The following is a 22,029-nucleotide window of genomic DNA, read 5'->3' as shown; positions in this document are numbered from 1 at the left end:
TTTTTTTTTGTTGCCCTTTTTGAAAAGTGGACCCCCAATTTTTGGGGTAAAATTTTTTTTTTTTTTTTTTTTTTTTTTTTTTTACAGAAAATAAAGACAAAATATAGAATATTGCTTTTTATTGTTGGAGGTAATGTAATTGTATTTTCTATGTTTGTTTTGTATAAATTGTCCCTTTTCCTTTTGTTCACTCTTCCATCAAGTTTTATTTTTTTCTTAAAATACAGTTTATCTTTCTTTTATTTTCATCTCTCTGTATGAAGACATGTGATCACTATTGAGTTAGCTGATTGGTGGAGGGTTGATTGCTCAACCAGCAGCTGCATGATCTGCCTAACATATATAGACCACATTAAAATCATTTCTTCACTTTGACAATAAAGTCTCATCCAGGTTTTCACAAACTGTGCAACAGGTGAACATTACTCAATCCTAAAAAAGACATTTTAGACATTTTTCTTTAACGGACCTGAAAAATGCAGCAGTTTTTAAGCAGAAGACAACGGGTAAATGAGACTATAAAAAGTGTAGCAACTGCTCTAGGAAATGTGTTACTTCCATTACTTGTGCTTTATAAATTTTCTCGTTTTCACATTTAGTGGACCTGCTGTTTACCTCCTTCTCATCTGCAGCTTCTTGCTCAGTCAGCGGGGCGTACAGGATCATGTACTCCGAAGCCCCCGCGGCGATCTTCCAGCGGACCCTCATGGTGCTGTGAGTTATATCAAACAACTCGAGGTTGTTCACTGTGGGCAGTGCCACTGCAAGACAAAGCCACATATCACACTGATAAGTTGACCACTTTAAAAAATAACCCACTTTTATAAATGTACAGTCAAAATGTTGATCAAAGATATAAACTTTATTCAACCCTTTGGGATTTAATATAAGGATTAAATAGAAGCCAAATCAGATTTAATGACACATTAAAAAACAATATCGACCCCTCATGGCAATATCCAAACGCCGTTAACTGTAGAGACAGCTCAACCTGTTACTTAATTTTCTTTTTTGACCAGCAGGGAGGAATTTCTCATTTTAATAATTGAGCAGCTATTACGCAGTACAGGTTGCTCTGGTGTGTCAGGATGACGCCTCATGCAACAGTTTTAGAATTAGACCTAAACAAAACTATCTATTGATTAGTAGGATAAGTCCTATGCATAATGGAACTCCTACATTGCATTTATGGCTCACTTTTAATGTTTATTGGTTTTGCATAAGACATATGACAAATTTCATTGTGATGATTAGTTTATGTTTAGTTTCTGCAAAGCTAAGTTTAATAATATTGTTACCCAATTTCCTTTCAGTTCCCATAGCAAATGCAGGGGCTTGTTACCAGTATGGATGAATACAAAGCTTTCAAAAGGTTTCAAAACCATTACATTACATTTCTCTGTAATATCAGTTCTATTTTTTAAAGTCATTTCTATGAGGTGCCAGAGAAAGTGCTGAAGAAATCAGAGTTTTCTCAGGAAGCACGGAGAATAGTAATACATTCCTGTGAGCTGCTTGTTAGTTTGCTGAAAACAGTTCATGTATTTAATCATTCTTCACTAAAACATGGTCAGTGATGCTAACAGATAGCCCAAATATTTAGCATTTAACATGGGTTTGTAAATCTTGTTTCTTCATAGCAAATAGAATAAGAAAAGGGTGTCAAATTTGTGCAATAAGAACATTGATAGACCATTTCTGCAGGTGTCTAATAATCTTATTCTACATAACATTAAAAAATAATTAAGTGCAGGACATTGTTTTATATAAAAAGGAACAAATGTTGCTTTTTTAACTGCTGGGTTTTAAACCAAAAATACAAATTCCCCTGAATACATCAATTAAGTTTTAACAGGCAAGTTGTTTTCATAAGGATATTTAAAAAACAACTCCAATCACTTCAAGAATAATATATATATATATATATATGCAAGTCTGAAAATTAAGAGCTGTTTTTTTTTAAGGAGGTGAAAAATAAGCTATTTTCTTCTTAAGCAACCTGATGTAAGCACAGTGCAGTTAAAAGCCTTAAAATTGTTGTTTTTTATAGGTTGTAACCACAGATGCTTACATGTGGTGGCACTTCCTCTCAGGGCCTCGCTGGCGGAGCTTCGGTAGACGGCAAAAACGGCCACCTGGTACTCTGTGAGTGAGTTCAGGTGCGTCAGCTCCACGCTGTTCTCCGTCCCCAAAACCACCTGAAAGACAGCCTTAAAATCAGGATCTGGATCTCCGAAGACAGCTTTACAACCACTAAACAAACAGGAAAAAAGTTTCAGATTAAGTTTATTTATGGCCATGGCTCCTTTTACCGGTCTGTTTTGTCACAGTCTCAGTTGTTTTAGGTTTTTTAATTCTTATAAATATGGGCAAGTTTAGGTTGGCAGCTTTTACCACTAATTAGCCTTACTTGAATGCCAATGTCTTATTCTTCACATTTTTGAGTGACCATGACAAATACACCTTTATATGAGGTCATGTTTATAGACTGGGAAAACAGGAAGTCTTGGATTACAAAATAAAACAATTAAAAAATGAATGTTTATACTCCTAAAAATACTACAGTGACACATCTTTAATAGGAACTCTTAGGAGTGCTAGTCAATGTGTCAAAAAGGATTTTATGAACACATTATTATTCCTAAAATGTGATTTCTTTAACCAAATTAATGGTGAGTTATTCACCTGCAATGAATAATAATTTAGTTTGAGGCTTTTTACATATTTTTATTAAGAGTGCTAATAAACAAGGAGCTCTTCAAAAAGCTGGAATTAGCAAGTCAGTCCAGGTTTCTTCCAATGTCCAAAAACATTATGAGGTAAAACTAAAGTCAAAGTCTGAGCCAAAATGCTAAAAAAAAGATTACCAAGTACTCATATAATAATTGTAGAAATTAACAGTTGAAAATAAAAAGGGAGGAAACATTTCAACCAATTTTCTTCTCACAAAATAGTTTTAGCTAAAATTTCATTCTGGTTTTTCACTTCCTTCAGTTGTCAAATAAATGACTTGTAAGAATTTCGAGCTTGCAAACACACCACTTGTCACTGCAGTTTTTGTTTCCTTCAGATGAGGTGTGATGAAATCAGATAGCAATTAAGAAATAGAAAAAAATCTGAGAGAATCAAGTTTCAAAGCAAATTTAATTAAATTTACTTTGACTATGTGACAGAAAATCTCCACACATAAAGCAACCAGGTAAAAGATTTAAGTGTGCATTGAATAAAACCCCAAACAAGCCTTGGAGGAACTGAACATGTCCAGTTTATGACCTTATTTGTTTAGCATATTAATGTTTTCAATATTCCCATCACTGTAGCAGCTGAAACACAAAGGTGGATACAATCTTGTTTACCTCAGTATAAAGAGGCATTTGGTTTTATGATTCCCTAATGGCAAATTTCACAGAACAGTCCCCATTTACTATGCAGATCACTCCAAGAACTGAAATTGTTGAGGTGACCCTGAAAGGATTAGCAGAGCGGCTTTAATTAAAAATGCCGTCATTAAATCAGCACTTAGGCGTTTTATTTGCCTTGTGCTGGGAAATCCCCTGCAAACTAATATCAATTAAGGTGCCTAAAGAAAACACTCCAAGTCTTGGGACTTGATACCTAGGGCTGAGTGAACATGGGAGATGTGATAAAAATGATCTCGGTCAAATCATAAATATTTACTGTAGTCAGGTTCCCTTCACAACAAAGACAGGACATTTGACAGTCAGATCACTGGAGGCCTTTGTCAGCGCTTGGAGAAGTCTTTAGAAACAATCTGAGATGCTTCCCATCATGCATGATCGATTGCTAGAATTACCCAACCGTTTCAAAAATTCATAAAACTTCAGTAGGGAGGTTGTGGTGGTTTATCATCATGGTGGCAATATATCATGGTCCTGGGTGAGGCATTGAGTAGCAGTGACAGGTTATTCATGAAATGCGACCCAGGTGCTCCAACATAAATTTGTCATCAGAGAATTTGAAACAGCACAGACCATGAGGTAGTAGTCTCAGACCAAAACAACAACCCTATCACTTGGAGTGCTGATAGCTGATAGCATTCCAAGTGAGTTATGGTAAAGTTCTTATTTGTGCAGAAGGTTCCACAATTTATATTTAAATAAATGCCCAAAAAAAGTGTCATGATACAGCAACCTCCTGTGTGGAGGCATTGTTATGCACTTGACTTTGTGTCCAATAAAAGTGCCAGATGGGGAGAAGACCGCACAAGACTGAGGAAAGTTTGATTTTGCAAAAAATTTAGACTCAAATTTTTTCTTACTCCATCAAAGAAAAGTCATTTCACAGAACGTCACTTGACTGCATTGAGTAAAACGTAAAGTGTGAAGCAAACTGCTTTTTAAAAGTGTAATGTTTGAGCATGCAAATACATTTTTCACAGTTTTATTTTCCATGTCCAAACTGTTTGGACATGGAAACCTCATTAAAAGTTCATAACGACATGGATGAGTGATTTTGGTGTAGAAGAGCCAGAATGGTCTGCAGAGACCCTTGACCTCAACATTATAAAAACACCTTTGGGATGAATTCAGGCAGAGTGCCACGATGCCATTTTCTCCAACATCAGTGACTGACCTCATAACTGCTATGTGATATTAGTTTGTCTGTATATGTGTGTCAAGGCAAGTGACCTATTGTTTATGGCAATATAGTTTAAATTTCACAAATAGTTATTGCAAAGTGCAGTAGAGTGATGACTGTTTTTGTCACTTGAAATAAATATTTTGTTGAAGCATTTGGACAGCCCTGGAGTTCGTGGACACTGAGAGGTAGTCCTAATCTGGTGTGAAGGAGATATCACTTGCAGAGTTTGGAATCAAACTGAGTGTACTTGTTCAGGGTGGTATAACATTTCAAGTGATTTTCTTTTTCTTGCCTTTGTGGATTATAATGTTTCTGGCCTTGGATCACAGATTAAGAGTTAAAATTAAGACAGAAATTTAATCAGTTGCATGATGACACCCTCTGATTATTCAGATGGATTAATATAAACATAAATTATACCCGAGTTCAGGACATGATTATGGAATAATTAAAAAGCTATTTAGGATTTTGGACCAACCAGGACAACCCTGATGTAACTCAGTGTAAGAAATGTCATAAAAATAGCTGCAATTTCGTGAATATATAAAATATATATATATACACATACAAAATTTTAATAAAAATACAGTAGAAACCAGATACTTTTTCTTCTGGTTGTCCTCCACTGGCTGGATAGTACACCACTCGATATTTCTCCACTTGGCCCGGCGCGTGCGTCCATGTAACCCGAAAACTACGAGCTGTAATCTCTGATGTCACCAGATTACGAGGGGGTGCAATGGAGGTGACGGGTGGAGCTGGCTCTCCTCCTCCTCCTGCAAAGCATAAAGACCAAATTAGAAGTGACACATGGCAGTGTTCAATTTCTATAAATGATATTAACAGAAATGTAAAAAAAAAAAAAAAAGTAACCAATGTGCATTAGGATTTATTAACCGACTTGAACCTTTTATTTTTTTGTCAAGCTGTTCCACACGGTCACAGACTGTCTTGGTGAGACCTTCCACGATGTCACTCATCACACTGAAGTCTGCCACGTTGTAGACGTGAGTCTCCTCGGGAGGAGACGCAATGGCCTTCAGCTCGTTTTCATCTGCGTTTTTCACACCTGAAAGGAGAGGAGAGGCAGAAATAGAGAGAGGAAAATTTAGACTGTGAGGCAAAAAAAAAAAACATGAAAGGTGCTGAGGAGAGGTTTCTGATGATGCAACAAGGAGAGGGAAAGAGAGAGGATTTCATTTTACACACTGGATAAAAAAATTATCAGAAATGTTTGCAAAACATGCAACAAATTTTGTCTAATTTCTACAACAGGTGAAAGTCTGAATTTCAAAACTTGTAATTTAAGAAAAAAAAAAAGTGACCCTGTTGCACGAATTGCTTATCTACCTTGCATTTTAATGTTCAAACAAGGTGGCTTTAAAATAATATTTGATGTTTTGTATCCCAGGTAGGATACTCATGTACACTATATGTAGTCATACTAGATAAATCAGCATCCACATTCTGATGGTGCTCATTTGTCAGAATAACGGTACCTTTTAAAAATAACAACCTGTCCCCAGGCGATAAACATACTTTTCATTAAGCCAACATGTATGTGTTATTTATTTATTTTTTCTTGTCATTGGCGTGATGTAAGATCTAACCTCCAATATTAAGCTTTTAATTAAATATATTTTTTAAAAGGAGAGGCTTGAAAACATAAGTCTGTAATTAATCTACATAAACTGTTTAACTTAACAAATGTAGTTAATAAAAATTTGTTTTAAATATTCCAATGTATTGAATACGACTGGTGACAAAAGGTTCAGTTGCGTAGAGTCAATGCATATGTTGCAGAATGCTTTGCATATATATAAAACAGTAACCCAACAAATATTCTCAGGCTACACTATGCAGACACTCTGTCTGCACTGTTGCTGAAGTGTTTCCAGTGGCAGGTGTTCCAATCCTTTTATTGGGCGAACGGTTATTCCACTGCTCAGGGCACTCAGAAACTATACAGAAAACTAAACATGTTTACTAGATATGACAAAGAAAAGACATGAGTTAATACAGAGGGGACATACCAATAGCAAACAGTTCTATCCCAGCATCCTTCAGGCTTTGGGCAGGAGGAATCACATCGTCTTGGGATTTCCCATCAGTGATGAGGATTCCTATTTTTGGCACACCAGGCCGGGACCCAGATTCTACTTTGAAGCTGTTTTCCAGTATAAAGGTGAGAGCCAGACCTGGATTGTTGAGAACAGTACAATGTCAGTAAATAAAAAAAAAAGATAAACAAAGTAGAAGTTGCAAGTAATAACATATTAAAATTATCTATCTAAATACATTCAGGCGTACGAGTCTTGGAAAGCAAAAGACTAATAGTTGAATACAAGCCAAGTCATTGTTAGTTTCTACTGTCAGATAGCTAGAGAATAAAAAAAGTGTTTAACATAAAGGGAGAGAAGGCCATCATAAGTCTCAAGTGAAGAGCTAAGAGAGGTTCTCTTCAGTCATAACATCAGGAAATGACACTGCATAGCAAGTTTAAAAATGTAAAGAACAGGGCTGCAGAAAGGTAGCTCAAGAGCTCCGCACAAAACAACAGATAAGTATCAAAGGCAATATTAAAAATAAATAAAAACAAGCAAAGGTTAGAAACTTGCTACATTACTCCCACAAAAAACATGAATAAATAAAAGAAAAATAGATGTAAATTTGTAAAATGCCTCAAAAACATGAAGACATGTAATAAATATTATATCTAATTAGGCAAGCAGACTTAGACAAGTTGGAAAATTGGAAAGAGAAATGAAAAACAGTTTCAGAATTACAAATGTCTATTTTCTTAGTTTCAAAGTAGCCAGTAAATTTAAAAGAATGATAGTAACACTCCAGCAAAAAAAAAACAAAACAAAAAAAAAAAACGATTTCACATATACTAATGAATATAAATTATTTTTGTGTGAATGTTACTAAACATCAAGTCTGCTTATTTTCAGTTTGTTTTTGTGAGGAAACAAACTGAAATGTTTGTTATTTCATTGTATCTTTTACAATGAAATAACATAAAACTCGTGTCTTACCATATTAGAAAATATTTTTTTTTACATGTGCACATGAAATTGAAGCACAGTTATCACAATAACAGGTTCCATGCTTTACACAATAATATATTTGGCCTTTGGGCAGACTTTCATTGCCCTTTATGTCCACAGAGATTTCACCGATCACTCTACTAAAAGTCAGAGATAGTGGAGGGAATTAATAGAAAGCAAAATGTGGGTTATTCACAATCAACACTGCAAAATGTAATCAGAATATTGTAGTGTCATGTGGTACTGTTTTCATGCAGTTGTACTAGCATTGAAAAAACACTGCACTATCTGCTTGACAAGAGGACATCTAATGTAAAATAAAAACCTTGTACCCACCAATTATTTTAAAGATGCATTATGTACCGGCTTGATGGTTTGATTGTAGCCTGAATTTCCCTTCCTAAGAGAAGCTAAAACTTGTCAGAACCAAGGCAGGAGCCACTGTCAGAGATTGTAACTTAACTGGTCTGAAGTGTCGCTATTAGTTTGACAAGTTTTTTTTTTTTTTTTTTTCTTCTGAGTTTGATCACATAATGAGCAGCTGAGTTCAGAGGTAGCCCACACTGACATCTCTGATCCAATCTTGGATTGATCGATATATTAATACAGTTTAACCGCATAATGTCTCATCCAATACATACTATGCAATAAAGGCAATTTCCATAAAGTAAAAATGCAATTGTAGTCCTTCTAATGTACGCTGCACTTCTTTTATGCTTCAATGTACTTTTTCATTTTCCTGCTGCAGAATATCAAATCAACATTGGAAGTCATTTTTTGTTGTCCTGACCTTCTGATTCACAGTCTCATCCGATCAGCAAAGGTTGTTATTGAATCTATAAATACCAACCTGAAATTAACTGCACCAGAGGGAATTTAATAAACCGAGGTAGAAAACTGGCTTTATTCCAGTTCCACCTCTCAATGTCATCTATTTGCTCATCTGTGTTTGGAAGACTATAATAACCGCAAAGCAGGGTGAGAATTTGCTTGGCAGCGTACCTGTCAGTGTGTTTCCTCCTTTATAGGGCAGGTTTTTCACAGCCTCTATCACAGCCTCTTTGGTAGTGTGAGCATTCAGATGCCACTCAATCCTGGGGTCTCCACTGTACTGAGCAAGTCCTGCATTGGACAATAAGAGATAAGACGTCGTTCAAGCAATTGAAAGAGGAAAAATCCCAAACAAAACTCACCTATTCTTGTTTTGTCAAATTCCACAGAAAAGGCATTGACAAGGTTTTCTAGGAAGGCTCGAACCAGCCTGAAGTTAATCCGACCGATACTCCAAGAGCCATCCACCAGAATCACAATGTCGGCTATGGCAGGAGTCTTGCACATGAATCCATCTTCAGCTGACAAAGTGAAAAAAATAAAGCAAAGGCAAAAAAATTAGTATTTTTAAAAATGGTAATTAAACCCCAAAAGACATCAGGCAATGATTGAAATTAAAGTTATATCAAACTTTGATATACCAGTATAGTGCTCACACATGTTGAACCTGCAGAGGTAAAAGTAGGACAATTAGATCTGCAGCTTCTGTCCTAAAGTATTACAAAGTGTTTCATTAATTCTAATTCACTTCAACGCAGTATAATTAAACCCCAGAGGACCGAGGTGCTTAGTTTCAGCAGATGAAAAATAACGGCCCTCTCTGTTGTTTGTCTCAATAGTTTACTGGGTGATAAAGCAGACCAGGCCCTAATGAGCCAACAGCAGTTCATTTACAAACGCTCATACGGCAAACAGAGAAAGTCGAAGGCCAACAGAATAAGGAAACAACTTTATTTCAACCAACCATTTCCACATCTCTGGGAAACTTCCTAGAGCAGGGATCGCAGGACAGGAGCAACGGGTGTCCATACAAAAACGTCTCGTCAGCATGAATCTGATACATAGTTGACCCATTTGCTCCCATGGTTTATCTACTGTATATATTTGAACTTTTTAGAGCTTTTGCAGCTGTTGGCGCATAATTTCTTACCCTACAGATATTGGAGAATATTCCTTTCAGGTCACAGCATGTTTTAACATTTTGTCAGAGTGGAGCAGGTTATAAGAGTGAGTGATCGGAGGGCTGGCAGGGGCATTCTTCAGCAGTCGTTTTATTCAACGTTGACAGGAACTTAGTGGGGTATCTCTTCTGGCAAGTCTCAGCAGTGTTGGAATGTGAGCCTCCTTCCTGGTTTGTTTTAAATGTCTGAGCAGTGATTAAATATATATTTGGTGGGTAGAAGGAAGCAACGACACAGGAGACACAATCAGGAAGCTGCAGTTGAAAGGATAAAATTTAAAGCTTATGGTGTTTGATGTTGGTTTTATGGAGGAAAAGGACATTGACCGCTTACTGGGAAGGTTTAACGTAGCAATCAGAAAATGCTTAATTTTGCTGTGATTTCCTTGATATTATTTAGTTAATTAAAAATAGGGTTGAAAATGTTCTGAGAATTCTGAAAATCTGAAGTTTTCCATGGAAGTGAATGGGAATTTGAACTTTGGTCCTTTATAGGGTTTTAGATATATTCGGAGAAATATAATTTAGCATATCAGACGTCAAGCAGGTACACTTTAGTAAATATATGCTATTCCTCAATTATGCAGACGTCATGCACTGTTTACTGAAGGTTTATTGAGGCCATGTCCCTACATGCACTGTGCCTTCCTGAGTTACATAGACAATTTAGAACCCAGGCTTATGGAGGATACATGTCTGAGTCCATGGACTACATAAACTAGCATACTATTAATTATATATTTGAGTGCATACTTATATATAATATAATATAGAATTTTGTTATAATTATATTTAATATAATTATAATCAAATGTGCTTAAACTAACCTAATTTCAGGTTAGCTCCAAACAAATTTCCACAATTCCACTGGAAATGACTCAATTGGAAAAATCCTCAGCTTCCCCAATTTCCCTTTCTATGCAACATTTCCAGTTAAGTTTTAAGAAAAAAAAAATCCTTCCTTTGATAAATCTAATTTAAACATAGTTTCAAGTTTGCTTACACACAGTGACATTTAAAACTTCTGATGCCCTAATTTGTGTATTTTTTTTAAGCTTTGACCTTTCCATTCTGACTTTACTCGCTTTACTTTAGGAACTTTAACGCATGATGCTAAAGCACATTTTTCTAGCCTTCTTGTCTTAAGTTGCCATTGATATTATCAGTGTGAATATCTGATTTGGTCAATTTAAAAGGAACTCAATTACAAAGCTGACATTTGAAACTGTCTTATACATCTTGTATTAGTGATTACTAACACAGCAGTCTTTGTCTGTATTACACAGAAAAAAAGATCCTTTAGATAAAAAAGATGTCAATATTTCCAAAAGCTGTCACACAAAAGCTGGAAATTCAAATAGATAAAACAGAGCAACTTTCCTTTGATCTATTCAGTCTTTTTGTCATCTGCTGAAATACGGCTTTACAGTAGATATGTATTTTCAGAATTAAGAAACCTCATCAAAAAGAAAAACATTTGAGGCCTTATAATATTTATTGTTGCTTATACTGTCTGCAGTTCTCAGACATGTGATAAATATCTGTTTTCTTCATTTTATCTGCCATATGACAAACAGGAGGGCCTTGAAGACCGAGGGGAGTTGAGAATGGCACTGTAGTGTAAATACTCTCTTTCAAAGATGTTTCAGAGTTATTTCAGAAACAGGTTCCAAACATTGTCAGAGACTCTTTACAAGCTCTCCATGAACTATTTGAATTGCTGCTATTTGGCAAATGGTTTTGCAACTTCAAAAGCAGAAGCACAGATTTCGGCCTCAAACTCCTATAAGGCTTAGCTGCTGCTAAGATGATACACCTTACATTGTTCACACCAGTTTAATTAAATAGTCAGTCTCAGTTTGTGTCTTCTTATGACTTTTGGTGAAGGCGAGTCGATTTAGTTTCTCTATTACCAATCAGAACAAGTGACAAGTAATAGAAGAAAAGTTTGACTAAATGAAACTTGACTCCGATGTTAAACACTTCAAGGATTTAACTTTTGTTCCGCATTTGTTTCAGACAGAAGGCCTATGAATTTCACTAGCAAAAAAAAAAAAAAAAAAAAAAATGACTGTCTCTAAAACACTCAAACATTTAGAACAATATCCTCTAATCTGAAATATAAAGTCACCAAAAACACAACATGCTTGTGTTAATTTGATTATGTGCTGAAATCCTTCCCACCATTTCCTGTTAGAATGTATCAGAAAATAAAGCAATATAACACGGAAATATCCGTGTTATAACACATAATATCCCTGAACAAAGATGTTGTTAAGAGGAAGGATTTAAACGAGTTCAATGCCAGAAAGGAAGGATTCATTTCAGTCAGTGCAGGAAGCAAAACCAAAAAGTTAGACAGGGATTTAGAGCTTTAGAGCCAGCTCTGTAAAAGACTGACACCTGGACTGGTGGTGAAAGGGTGGAAGAGAGAGGAGGAAGCAAAGGAAGAGCCACAGACACTCATATATTACAGGGCGTAAGTGCAAAAGTATGTCTGTGGTAAATAACAATGCTCTTTCCTTTGGCTTGATTTCCAACTCCTACCCATTTATTATTTCTTATTCTCAGAGAGAATGCCCAACCAGCACCCCTACACTAACACCATAATTAGGCCTATTCTGTTGTGTTACAAGTGCTATCTTAGGAAGTGTCCTCATTTTGCCTAACTGAAAAAGAAAGTGTGAAATTGGTGAGAGAAAATAGTAATACTTCTTTAGGCACTTTTGGACCAAACAGTCTGAGCAGCTGGGCAAGCTACGCTAATTTGGAGAGAGAGCAAAATATCTCCTAGGAATATACAGCATTCTGGTTGCATGTGCACTGATATAATTGTGTGATCTAACAACCAGACAATTTTGAATCATGTAATTCCTCGGTCACAAACATTTAAATGTCTCATCAATCCATTCAATTCACTTTGCACCAAGATTTTGAAGCTAACATAAGCTGATGCAATGCAACCGAGTTCACTCGATTGGCTGGCATTTGGAAAGTAGTCATTCCAGGTGCATCATTTATTTTCCTTGGCATTGATTGGCTTATTAATATTATCCAAAACCCAATGCAGATAGTTCCCTTGGCTAGTATACATATACCTGATTTTTATAGCTGCTTCAAAAGTTAAACTATATTGGGGTGTTGGTCATGAATGTGGAAATAATCATAGAAGATAAACTGGAAAACTGATCAATCATCCAGTCACCTACTCCACCGCTATCATCTGTAGCTCATCTGGGGTCAACAAGGCATTCCCTACCCTATTCACCAAGGAGATACAATCTCTCCACAAAGTAGCTGGCTTGCCCTCAGGTCTCTTCCCATTAAGACATGCAGAATACCTAAGCACTTATTCAGAACACATCTTTACCAGATGACCACACCACCTCAACTGGCTCCTTTAGAAGAGGGAGAGAAGCGATTCTACTCAGAATCTAAGGCAAATACCTAATTCCTAAAATATTTATGAATGACGGAGCATCTAGTCAATTTGCAGAGCACCTTGCAATACTTAAGTTTCTCAATCTGGAGTAGAAGATCATTTCCAACCCCAATCTAAAAACCAAACTGTTAAAATAAAAAGATGCAACTTTCTTAATAAAGTAAAGCCTTGAAGTGATGGATTACTGAATTACTTCAGCATTTAACCATCTAGGTGGTTAAATTGACTTGCAGCCTGCAAGTCACAGCCTGCAGCTACTTCTTATGAAAATGTTTAATGAATTTACTAACAATAGAATTTATCTGAAACAAAAACATGTTGAAAAATGCAATTGATTGGGTCAATTCTGAGAGTTTAATAAAGAGAGTTTTAAACTTTTGCCACATATAAATTTGACAGTTGTGACAAATTAAAATGTGTTTCAAATTTGACATTGTAAAGCTAATGAGGAAATTAGTGAGTTAGTTATGCAAAGGTATTAATTATTATGCTGGCAGCTATATTGATCACCCCCATTTAGGGGACATTCTGACATTAGCAAGTGTGTGCAAAGCTATTGCTAATATCTTCAGTTTAAATGACACGTTTCAACTTTCCTGGACAGTTACAAATTGATCCTATGAGATTTAGTGAAAAAATGAAATTTTGAGAGATAAAAGCAAAGGGATGCAGCCAAAAAGAGATATGCATGAACAGAAACAAAGGCAACATGTTTACTGATAGATTCTTAATAAGACAGCCATTAGCAAAGGTCCCTCAGGCCGCTTCTTCACAGGTTAAAAAGTCAAAGTTTGAGGCACAACCCGAGACGGTGGATGTCAGAAGTATTAAGCAGAGGACTTGACCTTAGTCGCCAAATTATAAACAATATTTTAATGAGTCCTTTGTGTTTACTGGTATTCTTATGCAGATTTATGTCTGCAAATGCAGAAAGTGTTCAGTTACCTTTACAGAAAAACAAAAAATATTTTTTTATTGTGTACTATACAGTAAAAAACTGAATACTATACTCAAACAATATACTGTCTATCATATACTTCTATACTCGGTGGCTATGGTTGCAACTTATCTGGCATTACTAGCATTGTTATTATTTGCTTAACGCCTGAGGCACTCTGTATGATTAAACCACATATTCACCCCCTTGCAAAATTATTCATATCTATTCAACTTTTTGGCATTTTGTCAAATAAATACAAGCATCAAAATGCTTTACTATGATTTATGTCATAGATCAGCATGCTGTAGTGTATAATTGTGACATAGAAGAAAAATAAAACATGATATTCAATGTATTTTTCTTTTTACAAATAAAAATCACAAAGGTGTGCCATGCACTTGAGTTCAACCCACCAGTGTTGATATTTTTGTTAGTTGTGAATCTTAAACCTTTTGTTTTTTAAAAAAGAATAGGTGTGTGTGTTCCTTTATCTTCATGCTGCTGCTAAATGATGTTTCATAAGCAAAGATCCAAGGCCTTCTTAGAACAGTTGGACTTATACTGAGAATGACTTAAACACAGGTGGATTTTATTTACTATTAGCAGGTGATGAATGCATTTGGTTGCATTAGATTTTACTTAAATTGCTCAATGCATTCCACATTTCTGAGACACATTTGTATGAAAAGATTCAAATCCATGCACAAATTTTTCTTTCACTTCACTCTAATGCATAACTTTGTATTTGCCTACCATAAAAAAAATCTAATTAAATTAAGCTGCATACATACTTTTCCAACACACTGTGAAGGAGAGGAAGTTTACATTTAAGGTGTTTATAGGAAGAGTTGCAACTGTAAAGTTAACAGCTTCAATGTCAGAGAGTACATATAGTACTTATAGTGGCTTGTTCCAAAATATCTATGGAGACACAAACTGATTTACATGCCAAGAAGACAAAAGGTCAGCTCTCTCATTCTCCGTCATTCCACAATGGCAAAAATGTAAGAGAAAGTAATTGGATTTTTAAACTAATCTGGTTACCACTTGTTTATGTATGCTCATAGTAAGGTTGTTTACATTACTGGTTGGCCAAAAATGAACCCACCTAGCAAATAGGTATGAGCCTCCTATTGAGTAATTACTGCATTATTGACTATTTTCAGCTATTATTTAAGGCCTGTCTGATCAACATCGTACTAATGTAAGAGCTGGGTCTGTATGTCCTTCGCAGACTGTCTGGTTGCCAGTGCAGGCTCCCTCTCTTCACCAATCCAGTTTGGGGTGTTCAAGGACTGGATCTTAATTAATTGAATTTTGAGAACCTCAGCTTTCCTTGTGGCACATGATGAGGTTCTGTTGAAACTTTCAACAATGAGTTAGCTCCTCTAAGTGTCTGAGATGTCCATGGTTCTTCATTAGTAGCAGTAGTAAAATAAAGTTGGAGATGGATGGATTGTTTGGGACCTTATCTGACATAATGTGGGCGCTACTCCACACTGTCAAGGAAGGAAAGAGCCAAGTCAAAAAGCAAAGCTCTCAATTTACCCGTCAGACAGCGTCCCAATCCTTATCTGTGGTCATAAGATGTGGATATTTATAGAAAAACATAAAATCCTGGATGAAAGCAACTGAAATTAGCTTTAAGCATAGATGACTAGGCTCACTGTTAAAGATAAAAAAACTCTGTCATCTCTGGGGAGCTTTAACTGGAACAGCTGCTCCGCTACATCAAAGCACCAGTAGAGGTACTTTAGGGATCTGATCAGAACTCCTCCTGGGTCCCGTCGTTTGAAGGTTTTCAAAGCACACCCCTCTGGACTGGAAGGAGAACCCAGGACAGATCCAGAACCTGGGAATGCCTTGGGACCACCCAGAAAGACCAAGAGAGCGTTGCTTTGGCGATGAGTGATTGGGTATACTGGGCTGTATTTCAGTTATTGTTTTAACAGCATGATATTGGGAAATGTTTTATAATAATATAATATTAGTAAATAGTACAATCAAGATGGCAGTTGCCAAATAGATTACTACTGATTCTATCAATCTGTGATGTTTAGCGTTTTGAGCATTGTCAGTTTCAGGTGTGAACATCTGCTGGTGTTCGTCCCCGTCCACCTGGCTAAATATTACAGTCGTATCGCAAAAGCAAGTTCAAAACACTAGAGCATAAGATATTAAGTTTTTTGCCTAAAACCTAATATCTCATGAGTCTTTTAGTCTACGCTTGATCATTTATAGCAAAAGGTGCAACCGCAGGTAAAAAAAAAAAATGGGTGATGCTAAAACTGCCACTAAAGGAGTTCTGGATAAAACATTTTTACAGTTAAAGAATGATTTTTTTATTATTATTTTAAATGTAAAATGTATATATTTTGTTATGTTCTGACTTAATTCCTGCTTCATGGTTGGTTTCAAAGTTGAAATAATAATAACATTTGATAAATACACAAAATGCTATAGCACTTTTATCTAAAGTTCAAAAAGATGTGCAAATCATGTAGAATTGCAGTGCTGTTTAAAAGATGTTGAACTATGCTGTCAATCTTTAAATGCTGCAACACTTCTGCCTTAAATTTACTTCTGCAAGAAATCCAGTTAGAGAACTTTGGCACTTAATGTGACACACTTTGTGCTTTTCTTCCATAAATATGTAAACCAGAAAAAAAAAATGTAGATGTGGGCCAAACATTTAAGTCACAGGAAATTCCACCAGGTATACAAATCAAGTACACAAACAGAAAACAGCAGGAGTGAGAGCAAACTGCAAGCTGCAGTCCCACTACATGCGTGAGGTGAAAATATCAGGAGAACAACAAAGCAAAGTTACTGTGACTTTCACTGTAACTCTGCATAATTAATTCAGAAAACAACTTCACATTCAGAGAGCACAACGCATTATATTCATAAAGAATCAGATCACATCTTACAGTTCCACCTTCATTTATTGTAAGATGAAGACATTTGTTATCTGTGAGCAAGCATTTCCGCAATCTGGGCGTCTCTCTCTCTGTCTCAGAGACATTCTTCTTGACACACAAAATAAAGAAACTAAAAAAACTCATCATAATTTCTCATCAAAACTATAACATGTCAAAACTGTTCCCATATCTGATCTCCAACTTAGCTGGTTCCTCATTAGGTTGTAAAATGACAGCTTCCCATCTTCCATTTCTATTTAAGGTTTTTTTTAATATGCATAATCTATCTTGAATATCTGCTAGAAGCATGTATTTATTTATCTTGCACCATGCAATTAATTAAATTTTTATGTAAATTCCCTTTTTGACAAAGCATATCTACTGCTCACTACATCAAAAATACATTCTCCATGTTTTTGGGGTTATTCTTGGCAGCAGAGAGACATTACTCTTTGCATATCTACGGAAAATACTTAAATGTAAAATATCTTGTTGATGAGGAAAAGAGAGATGCAAAAAGTGGTCTATTCAGTGCACACATAAAATGAGGAAATATGATTATTTGTGACATGGTAACTTAGATCCAGAGTGTTGGATCACTGGTGCAATGCAACAACAAATATGGTTCATTCTGAGTGCTACAAAAATTATGCAAACAAGGAGAAAGTAAAAACTTGCCACACCAGTAAACAGAAACACAAAGGGACATTTGATGGAAAAAAGCAAAACAGAAAATGAATCCACAACAGAGTAAAGAAAAAGTAAAACACAAGCAGAAAAAATTGTGATCAAGAAATGCTTTATAAAAGATTGATAAAGGAGTGAAATTTGGGCAAAGTAAAGTTGGAGAAAAACAAAAAAGAAGAAAAGATATACAAACACTGGAAAGATAAGAGTCAGAGTTAATATGAGCTTCAGATGTAGGGAAATCTGATGTTCAGGGGAAAATCTGAATGAAAAGAAAAAGAAGAAAGATCTACAAGCATGAGATAAATCTGCAAACTAACAAACTCATTCTGTGCTAAGAAACCTTTAGGGAAAAGCTCCCTGGAGGAATATTCAACACACAGAAACAAACCCTGAACCAAACAAACAAGGAGAAAGTAAAAACTTGCTACACCAATAAACAGAAAAACAAAGTATTTTCCCATAATGGCAAACGTACAGAAAGTGCTACACTTCAAGGCATGACAAAAAGAAAAAGATAAAACAGAAATGTCTGACAAGGGCATCTAAGTGTCTCAGTATATGAAACAGCTTATAAATAAGCTATTTTTTTAAAAAAATGACACATTTAAAAGAAAGTACAGTTTGTTGCACAGTCAACACAAGCCCTTGGTAACTAGCTCACATTCCAAGCAGTCTCAATAAAATATGTAACATGCATCATCTTTCCATCTGTACAGATTTTCTGCTTATAATGATATGCACTCATTAACAAAGCTCAGGCACAGAAATGCTCAAATTTTGTTTTTTACGGTTGTGTTTGTGGGAGATCTTCTTTTCCCTTTGTTTCTGTCGTTACATGCAAGTTTGCTCCTTTTCTCTCATTGGAGTCTTTTTGATGTTGGCCAAGTTCTCTAGAGTCTACAATCGTTGGATACTACGAGGAAAAACACCCTATTAAACTGTTGTCCTTCTGTTGTAATACCAGATGTCAAAATGTGCACTGAGCATTGGGCAGTTGGTTGGTATCATACTGAAAACATTTGCTGCTCTGTCTCCCTCTTTCTACCATCTGACTGCCCTCATTTCTCTTTCAAATCTAAATGAGGTTGTCACTGTGTCAAATAGAAGATGATGGAGCTTCAGCTGCTCAGGAACCTCACTGCTTTGCCAGCATTATTGCACCTCTCTACCCCCATCCCAGCTACATACTGCCTCGCTCCTGTTTCAGTTTCACTAAATCAACTTCCTCTCCTTCCCTGGCCTTGCAAGTGCCCTACACAGATGATTTATTGGGTGATCATTCATCTTTATTTGTAGTGTAGCAGATAGACATTCCTGCAGCTGGCAGATCCTGCTGTGTCCGTCTTCCTAATGTGTTTCCTGCTGATGGACCGCGCATGTTGAAAGTGTTCCAGGAGCTGTGCCTTGTTTCCAGTCAATTCCAGGCTCATCTATGCCTGTGCATTCATTACTGCGTTACCCATGTGGCCTAATTACTTGGACAGCTTATCTTTGTTAAACATTTGGCCTGTCTTTTTTTTTTTTTTTTTAATTACATTTCCACCAAAAGTCAAGTTAGTGTAATTTGCATGGCCAAATAAACCCATATAAAAATGTATATTAAGTGCATCACTTGGAATATTTTATCTAAATGGAAGATTTTTTAAATTAGGAAAGCATACTTCCAATCAGTTTTATGTGTATGTCATTGATAGCACTAAACTGGCAGTTCTGAAAGACTTAGCATTATGCCAAACTATATACTAAGCAAACATTTTGTTTATACCATGCTTAATTTCCTACACATATTATAAGGGAACAAAAAAAAAACTTTGGATCTTTCAATATTTAGTGATTTTTTAACAAACTCAACTCTGTGACATAATAAAGACTGTTGTTAAACAGTTGAAGAAGAATGTTTTACTAATGTTAAAGAATCTGATTTGAATTTGACAGAGAATCTGTTTAGGGAGCTAAAGATTGGGGTGATGGCAAAACAACCTCTCCACATCTAAAACTTGGACATTGTTTTAGTTTAACTAAACGTAAATGATCAAAATACCAGATTAAGGATTATTCTTGATCAGTTGCCCATTGCTACCTGACTCAATTCAATTTTTGACAACTTTATAAGACATTGATTTTTTTTTTTCCCCATTCCAAACAGTGTGGGAATATACACATGACTAAGTGTTTAAGCTTTTCATTTTTTCATGAAAACGTCCTCAACCTGAAATGAAAATTGTTGAAAATGTTCTCAAATAGAAGTTGTGACTTGCATGAACTTGTTAGACACAGGCAAAAACTCACTCAATAAATTAGTTTAACATCTAGATATTTGAAGAATGGGTTGAAGAAATGGGCTGACTTACATCAACTATGTTTAATTTGGCCCTTTGTGTAATCCATTTACACACACACAGCTACAGATACAGATACAAATACTCCCATGATGTGTGGGACATTTGACACTTGCTGTGATTTCTCTGCAGCCCATCCTTTCTGTGTGCAGTCTAATTACTGGAGGCCTGAACAAATGGTCCAGGAATTAGACCTCAATAAATAGGTCGTGTCAAGCCTAAAACGTGGTCATGTACCAAGAATGAGTTTATGTGCTCAGTAATTGAAATGTCTTAAACTCAACCTCCATAACAGATTTACTGTTGGCACATTATTTTCAATAAGAAAAGAAAAAAATATAGAACAATTTTACAAGCTTGAATGCTGGTCTTTTATAATTTAATCTTGGTCCTAAAGATGTTACTGAAAAATCTTTAAAATAATTTATATTAAGATTTAATTACAAATAACTCAGCCACTCAGTCTTGTAAAATGATTAAAATGTGTTATCTCTATTTTGTGCCTTCAAAAATTAAAAACTACTTTATATTCTTTTGTAGTTTTTAAACAATAAGGCAGGAAGGAAATATACTGTGCCATAATAAAGTAAAAGTAAAATGTTAAAAAAAAGTCAAAAAATGCAAAATATAACTTATCCATTTCTAAATTTCTATTTCACTTTATGATCTCACAGAAGAGATATATATATATATATAAATGCTTATTAGTCAACTAATCAGGTAATTATTAGAGCAGCAGTCAGCCAAACTTACCATTAGTTGCAGCCCTACGCCTGAAAATTACAGATACATTCTCCATCTGCTATCAGGTGCTATTGCACCTTATCACATGTCACCATAGCAACTCTGATTTACAAACTATTAGAAGCACAATCCACTAAAGACTGCTTCATTAGTTTCTAAAATGTAGGCATTGCTGACATACTGAGAACTGATTTATACCAATACATGAATCACGTTGCTGGCAATCTGATTCAAAGGCCTTGGTCAGAGGCTGGACCCCGCCCTTTTTCCCTCACCAAGTGAACTCTTCAAAAGTTGGTTGTGTGTATTTTAGTTTTACAGCTTGCAAAAATAAGCAGCTCACAAGCTTCGGTCTGCACAGGCTTGTCTGCAGAAATGTGAAGAACAAATTTTAAGAAGTTAGCAATTCTATACTTATGGGTATAAATACAAACATGCATCCAATTAGGGTAATTTTCACCTACTTACGGAGATGCATGTTCCTAAAAGTATAGCCATGAACACATTTATCTATGTAAACTTTGGTCAAATTTTCCAACCATTGAGACAATATTATGATCTTTAGTATTGTGACAACACTGTGATTTCTAGTTTGAGTCAAACAAGTTTTCTCTAAAGCTCATCTTAATTTTTCTTCTAATAAGCATGTGGACTTTACATACTATAGCTTCAGTGATATAACAACATGCCCCACCTCCCACTTCTGAACCCAGGTGACTAAAACAACAAAAAATTGATGGATCTCAAACACAAATAGCCTTAAGAGCAATTCAAGCAAATATAAACTCAGGTGAATCACTCAACAATGTGCTTGAACATTTGGATTTCTTTTCTTTAAAGACCTCAACACATTTTTTATGTATTTATCACAAGTCCACACATGCCTGTGGTTAAAGGGGAAGGTAAAGTTCAGCATCAAGGTATTTAACAAGCATACACTACACACACTGAAGAACAAATACCATTTGTATGTTTCTTTATCATTTCAAAGCAATGTATCAGTCAAGTCATAAAGCTCAAAGACAACCCATAGGAAAAAGGGAAACTCAAAGCCCCCAAGACAACACATGCTGCCATGGCAACAACTCTGAGAGGCAATGTTTATCTACATGTCTATCAAAAATGATCAGGGAGTGTGCCATGACAGGTGTGTGTTGGAGCTTGCTGCAGCAATCAGGAGTATGATACCAAAGTAAAACTCCTTACAGAAAATATGAAACCTGTTGTAGAGCTGATTTGTGATTCCAGTTTTTACTCAAACCTGAAGCCTGAGAAACAGCTTTTTTTTTT

At 35.7% G+C, this 22,029-nt stretch overlaps 1 protein-coding gene across 1 annotated transcript in view; it reads right to left on the bottom strand.

Moving 5' to 3' along the window:
• Positions 1-22,029, bottom strand: part of LOC106962557 (collagen alpha-1(XIV) chain-like) — a 73,783-nt gene that overhangs the window by 13,742 nt on the left and 38,012 nt on the right. Inside the window, exons 6-12 of the mRNA XM_015057028.1 lie at positions 8,846-9,004; positions 8,655-8,774; positions 6,636-6,800; positions 5,510-5,671; positions 5,206-5,378; positions 2,072-2,198; positions 616-761 (exon numbers count right to left, since the gene is read on the bottom strand). Of these exons, the coding sequence (XP_014912514.1) occupies positions 616-761; positions 2,072-2,198; positions 5,206-5,378; positions 5,510-5,671; positions 6,636-6,800; positions 8,655-8,774; positions 8,846-9,004 (1,052 nt within the window). The remainder of the gene's footprint in view (positions 1-615; positions 762-2,071; positions 2,199-5,205; positions 5,379-5,509; positions 5,672-6,635; positions 6,801-8,654; positions 8,775-8,845; positions 9,005-22,029) is intronic.

Source organism: Poecilia latipinna, unplaced genomic scaffold (assembly GCF_001443285.1).
Source record: "Poecilia latipinna isolate Pla-1442-1.1 unplaced genomic scaffold, P_latipinna-1.0 Scaffold1430, whole genome shotgun sequence".
NCBI lineage: Eukaryota > Metazoa > Chordata > Actinopteri > Cyprinodontiformes > Poeciliidae > Poecilia > Poecilia latipinna.
The sequence above is the reverse complement of the archived record's forward strand: the minus strand, read 5'-3'. Positions and strand labels throughout refer to the sequence as shown.